The sequence below is a fragment of the Sciurus vulgaris genome (genome assembly GCF_902686455.1).
Source record: "Sciurus vulgaris genome assembly, chromosome: 3".
NCBI classification, from domain to species: domain Eukaryota; kingdom Metazoa; phylum Chordata; class Mammalia; order Rodentia; family Sciuridae; genus Sciurus; species Sciurus vulgaris.
Genome location: NC_136463.1, coordinates 15,125,281 through 15,131,280, shown reverse-complemented (window position 1 = coordinate 15,131,280; position 6,000 = coordinate 15,125,281). Strand labels below are relative to the sequence as shown.

General features: G+C 58.8%; 1 protein-coding gene across 1 annotated transcript; it reads right to left on the bottom strand.

Annotated features, from left to right (window-relative positions):
* Positions 1-1,276: 1,276 nt before the first annotated feature.
* CD79B (CD79b molecule) lies at positions 1,277-4,372 on the bottom strand. The gene is given in 12 exon segments (XM_079131519.1): positions 1,277-1,582; positions 1,688-1,729; positions 2,017-2,024; positions 2,027-2,052; positions 2,054-2,132; positions 2,369-2,381; positions 2,383-2,407; positions 2,409-2,521; positions 2,523-2,608; positions 2,611-2,685; positions 3,567-3,617; positions 4,254-4,372. Coding segments are annotated over 12 exon segments (684 nt in total). The 5' UTR covers positions 4,321-4,372; the 3' UTR covers positions 1,277-1,483.
* Positions 4,373-6,000: the final 1,628 nt, after the last annotated feature.

Here is a 6,000-nt window from a genome sequence, read left to right as displayed (position 1 = left end):
GCCAGTCCAGCCCAGAGTGTGTCCTGCCTGGTAACACAGATGGACGTGAAACTCCAGGTGTCTGCCTTACCCCCTCACCCCACCCCGCGGCCGTCAGAGGTCTAGGGGGATCTGCTAAAAAATGATGCTTCTCTCAGACCTTGGTTCTCCAGGTAAACTGGAAGCTCCCTCAGGGTAGGGATTCTCCTGCCTGAATCAGAGCATGAAGCAGAGAAGTGCTTCAGGGTCCCCTCCAGGTCAACAGGAAGTAGAGCACAGCCTGGCTGGGAGCGCGGTTTTGCACACAGATTAAAGGCACTCGATCTCCCAGCTGTGAGGTGCTCCCAGTTACTCCCACAGCTGGTATATTTGGCCCTGATTTTCAGGACCCTAAGGCCCATTTTGGGGGTAACCCAGGGCCTTCAGAGCGGTGCTGAGAAAGTCTGAGGGGTCACCTAAGGACTCCCAAACTTCACCACACTGCAGACTCCCTCTTTATGAATCTCTTGGTGGCTTTGGGTGAAGTTTTAAAGACAATGTCCCAGGTTTGGTGGGGGATGGGTAGGGGGTATTGTAGAGGCAGAAAACCCCTGACCCTCAGGAAACGTCCAGTCTAACTGGAGAACCAAGAGACATGAGCAGCCCAGGCAGTAGCTGAGGCATAGGCTGCTCCGAAGTGGGGCTCGGCACTGCCTGGGGCACTGCGGGAGGAAGTTCTATAAGGAGGACTTGAAGGGCAGGATTGGGTTGGGATGGTGTTGGGTGGGGTGGTGGGCAAGATCCTCCAGGGTTGAGATTCTGGCACGTAGAGCATCAGGGTCAGAGGAGTGCAGGGTGAGGGCATCCCTGCTCAGGGGTAGGACGGGCTGGATCTGCCTTTTTGCAGTTGCTGTAGGCCCAGCCAGGCCAGAGGGGAACAGGGAAAGACGGGGGATGTGACGTCAGGCCCCAACTGGGCCTTCAGAGACCAGATGACCATGGTGGTCCCCCCTCCCACAGCCTCCAGGCCCCCAGGTACCACGTTCGGAACGCCACGCCTGACCACAGTGGCACATCATCCAGTCCGCTCACGCAGATGCCACATCCTGTGTGGGGTTGTCAGACCATTGTTTATTCCATGGGAGAATGGGCTCCAGGCTTGGTGCCCCTGGGATGGGAGAGGATGAGAGAGAGGAACAAAGTTCTCACCCGCCCTTCGGGGCCATGGGGGGCCATGGCTCTTCCCAGGTTCTGCAGGAAGCAGGTCTGTTCTGAGTCCATTTGCCGGTTCCAACAAGTCTCTGCTTTCCAGTCTCTATCCCCTGAGGACTCCCACTGCAAGTCACTGCCCTCTTGTCCTACTCCAGGTCCTTTGGCAGGAGATGGCGACCTGGGGCTGGAGCGGAAGGTGGCTTGGCAGACCAGTTTTGGAGGCTGTCTGGGGATCCAAGGAGGAGGGGCTGGGCGGCAGCTCTGAAGCATCAGTGAGGCCCGAGAACCGTGCTGGGGCGTAGGGGGCGGCTCCTCACTCCTGGCCTGGGTGCTCCCCAACAGACCACTTCACCTCTCCTGTCCGCAGAGTCACTATGTCCTCGTAGGTGGCTGTCTGGTCAATGTCCAGGCCCTGGAGACATGAAATGGAGCTCAGGCCTGGGCACACCCTGACTGAACCAACAGACAGCAGGCACTGACCTCTCAGCTCAGAGCTTCTGGGTCACCTGTTCCTTACCTCATAGGTGTGATCTTCCTCCATTCCCGCTTTGCTGTCATCCTGGAGAGAGTTGAAGGGAGGGATCAGAGTTAGTGTCCCTTAGCCCCCGTCCCTTGCTGAATCAGGCTGAGGAGGGCTGGGGACATGGCCAGTGCAGAAAGGAGGGGAGGGATGCAAGGTGTACCCTCCAAGAACAACTGAACAGGCGGAGCCAGAGGGTGGCCTGGGACTGAGCCGGGTCTGGAGGGCAGCCACAGGTGCTGGCAAGATGGAGGCCCGGCCCATGACTGGCTTGCCCTGTGGCCACCTTCTTGGCCAGCCAAGGCTCTCCCTACCCCTGTGGTCACCTTGTCCACAGCAGGAAGATATGCACAATGATGAGAGATGATGAGGAGGGTCTGGATCATGATGAATGCCATCTTCAGTGTGTTCCGCCTTTTCAACTGTGCCAAGGTGCTGAACCCTGGGGGAGGCAGAGATGGGGCCATGAGGCCAGGGCGGAAGGTCCTTGAGGGGAGCCCACTCTAAAAGCTTGCAGTGGTGGCTCTCTGTGCACCCCTCAGGACCCACTTCCCCAGCATCTGTCCCAGGTGCTCTAGGGTCACGCCATCCCATAAGTGGCTGCTCTTCCCTGGTGGCAGGCTGGCTGGGGGGGTCCTGGCTGGCTGGCATGTGAACGCCTGTCTACCCAACACACACCCATGACTCGCAGCTTCCGTGCCACAGCCCCAGAACACAGGCTCGGCGGTGCAAATTCTGCTGGCAGAAGTAGATGCCGTTGTCCTCGAACCGAATGCCCTGGATGGTGAGGGTGTAGACAGAGCCGCTGCGGGACTGCAGGATGGGGCCCTGTGTTCAGGGGCAGCTTTCGAGGCTCCTGGTCCATATTCTGCTTCCAGAACCAGGTCACATTGCTGGCAACGCTGGAGTCGTGTACTAGCAATGCATTTTCACCACAGAGCCTCGTTTCTTGGCCATGAAACGTGGATGCTGCCAGATCCGGGAACAAGCACTTCCTGTGGGCACCAAAGGCCAGGCTCAAAATCCTCCTTGCCATTTTTCTGACTGCCAGCCTCTCCTGCAGTCCCTGCCCTGGAGGGCACCTCCCCTGGCTCTGTCTGTCCTTGCTTCTCAGGGTGCGAGGAAGTCAGGGGCAGAGGTTATTGGGGAGCAGGCCACACTAGAGGCTACACGCCAAAGCACTGGGACCTGCCTTTTCTTGGCCCATTTGTGTTGTCTTTAGACGGACCCTGGGACCCGATTTCTTTCCATGCTCATTACGACAGCCAAGCCTAGGCCTCACCCCAAAGCCTGGAGGCCCACAGGACAGTCTGCCACCTGGCCCCATACTTCGAGCTCTCCTTCCCCTGGGCTACCCTGCACTTGTCTAAAATCCTCAAAGGCTCCCCTCCACCCCCCAGAGAATAAGGCCACACCCTCAACCTACTAACCGGGCCCTCCTCCGTCACCTGTGGCCTCCCCTGTGGTGAATCTGCCTGCTTGCCTTCTTGAATCCCCTGCTTGGGACCATCTCCCATCTGCTACAAGGGAGCCTCCTTGGTCCCAGTAAGCAGCCCCTTGGAATCTGTGAGTCCCTCACTCTGCAAACCTTGCCCCGAGGGACTCATTATGAGGCTGAGCCCAGCGCCCCAGCCAGATGGGCCTCAGTGGAATCCTCTCTGGCTCCACTGATCTGAGCTCAGCACCCACAGGAGCCAGGACTGAGCCAGCTGGTCTGATGAGAGGACAGCTGGCTGGGGGTGGAGCCTCAGAGAGAGACCCTAAGGAGGCCTGGGGATCGCAGTCCTGGGGGGCACACCCAGGCTAGGATGGGACAAGGGTCAGCCCAGAATAGTGACACACTTGCCCACAGAAGCCGTGGGCAGGGGGACTGAACCTTGGGGATTCGGGTACATGTCCTTTTCTGTCATTGCCGGCACGGGCTCCCCTGCAGGGTGGGAGAGAGTGGGCGGGCCCAGGTCAGGCCTTTCCACCCTGGGTTCCTTGTCCCACACCCCTGCTCCCTCTGGGAGCCGAGGGCCGCTTCCTCCCATCAAGCCCGCTGCTTTAAGACCCCTCAGCTCTCCCTGCCCCGCCCTGGGGAGACACAAGCGAGAAGGGTGCCGGAAGTGGGGAGCCTCATCCCCAGCTCCCCTCTGCCACTGACGGCCTAAAATGAGGGAAGTCACAGCTGGGAGGGCGCTCCCAGCTTCCAGATGAAGAAGGAACCCATTCTGGAACACGAATCTCCGCCCTCCTGTGTCCCCCAGATGGTGCCCTCTGGGGCTTAGGGGTGAGCCACACACTGCTCCCCTCCTCCTCCCAGGCCCAACTCGCACACAGCCATAGCTGCCAACCAGGTTGTACCGTGTGCCCAGCACAGTCCAACACCCTTCAGGCAGGAGAGGGGTTGGGGCTGCAGACCCCCAGCCAGTCACCACCCGCTGTGACCTACAGACCCGGACCTCAGGGCAGCCAGAGGGGGACAGGGAGGCAGCGAGTGAGACGCAGGAGAAGGTTGAGAGCAGAAGACTCAGTCAGCAGCACAGAGCGAGGCGGGCAGGCCTCATCGCGGGCGCCATACCTGAGAAAAGCAGCAGCAACACCACCAGCCAGTTGCCAGGCACCGGGGACAGCACCAGCCCGGCCATGGTCAGAGCTCTGCCCAGAGCCTGGGCCCCTGACTGCGTCTGAGGCTCTTGGGCGAAAAACGTGTAACTGCCTGGCTGCAGCCCATCTCCTCCCCGCCTCTTCCCCTCCAGGCCCCTTCCTGCCATGCAAATTGTGACCCAGGGGAGGCATCAGCTCTCCTGGGACCCTGGGGGATGGTGGGCTTTCATCAGCTGGGCTGCTAAGGCGACCCAGGTTCGCCTGGGTTGGGAAGCGCAGCTGGCGCCTCAGTAGAAGCCCTGCAGGGTGGGGTTCTCAGTCTTTTGGGCACAGCTTGCGCTTCTCTCCCTGGGTCCCCATCCCCTTGATGGTCATCTCCTGGGTCTGCCAGTTCCTGAAAGGACAAGCCCAGTGAGTCTCCATTCCTAGGCACTTAGCTAAACACATGGGAATGAATCCAAGCTCGTCCTACGAATGAATCTGAGTGCCAGTCGTCTGCCCTGGACCACCTTTACCCTGTGAGAAGAAGAGAACCAAGGAAGGACAGTGCAGGGGTCAGGGGAACCAGGGCCAGGTACCTGGAAGGGGCCCAAGCAGAGCCTCTTGTGTGGCATGCAGGTGACTATGTTGGAAGTTGACCTTGTGAAAGAAGAGAGCTAACAGAGGTTCTTGAGCAAGAGCAGGGCAAATGAGGCAGCCACTCAGGAGAAGATGCCGGCTAGGCCCTGGTGAGGGGCGTCTCTTCCTCATGCTGTGGAGAGTTGCTGTGGGCTGCCCAAGGTGAGTGGACTAGGTAGAGATGCTTAGAGACAACCCACTACTTAACAATCAGGGGCTTTGCCAGGAGCAGTGGCACATAATCCCAGAGACTTGGGAGGCTGAGGCAGGAGGATCGAAAGTGAGAGGCCAGCCTCAGCAACTCCCAGAGGCCCTAAGCAACTTGACCACGCCTCAAAAAACAAAAACAAAACCCCAAAAAACAAACCACCCCAAAAAACAAAAAAGCATCAGGGGGCTTCTTCAGGGAGTTCTGATGACACTGTGTTGTCCACAGCTCCAGGGAGCCTTGGGCAAGGGACAGGGGGATAGTGTGGGTGTGCCCTCAGGTTCTGGAATTAAAAGGCCCTCTGGCTCTATCCTGTCAGTCAGCAGGGTGGGAGATGGACCGACAGCCCTCAGGAGTTCATGCAGACTCAGCTTCCAGCCCCTGCCTCCAGGGTCCTTCGGAACCCTTGCCCCAGGGTGCAACCTGCAGACCGAATAGACTTGAGAACCTCAGCCCCACCACCAATCCTCTCCAAGTTTTATGTCTCCTGGTGGCTTCCTTCTCTCTTGTCCTTTGCCTCTTTCTCATACTGTGACTCCCAGGAGGGGAAGACAGATGCTAAGTCTTCTGTTCACATCTCACTGTCCCTAGGACCCTCCATTTCTCAAACAGCCTGCGTGGGTGGCAGACCTGCCTGGGTTTGGGGAGCTGCGACCCCTCATCCCACACAGGATTGGCATGCAGAGGGTCTGCGTGCTTTGCCTCTCTCCTGGGCCTACGTGTCACCTGACAGGTGGGGCCTGTGCCCGAGGGGAGCAGACCAGGAAATCGGGGATCCAAGGGTTAAGTGTGCACAGAGGGACGGGCTGGTTCCAGGCAGTACCAGATATTCTTGCTCATTTCCAGATGTTTCCGAATGGAAAAAACATTTCTCTGAAAAGGTGTCAGATGTTCA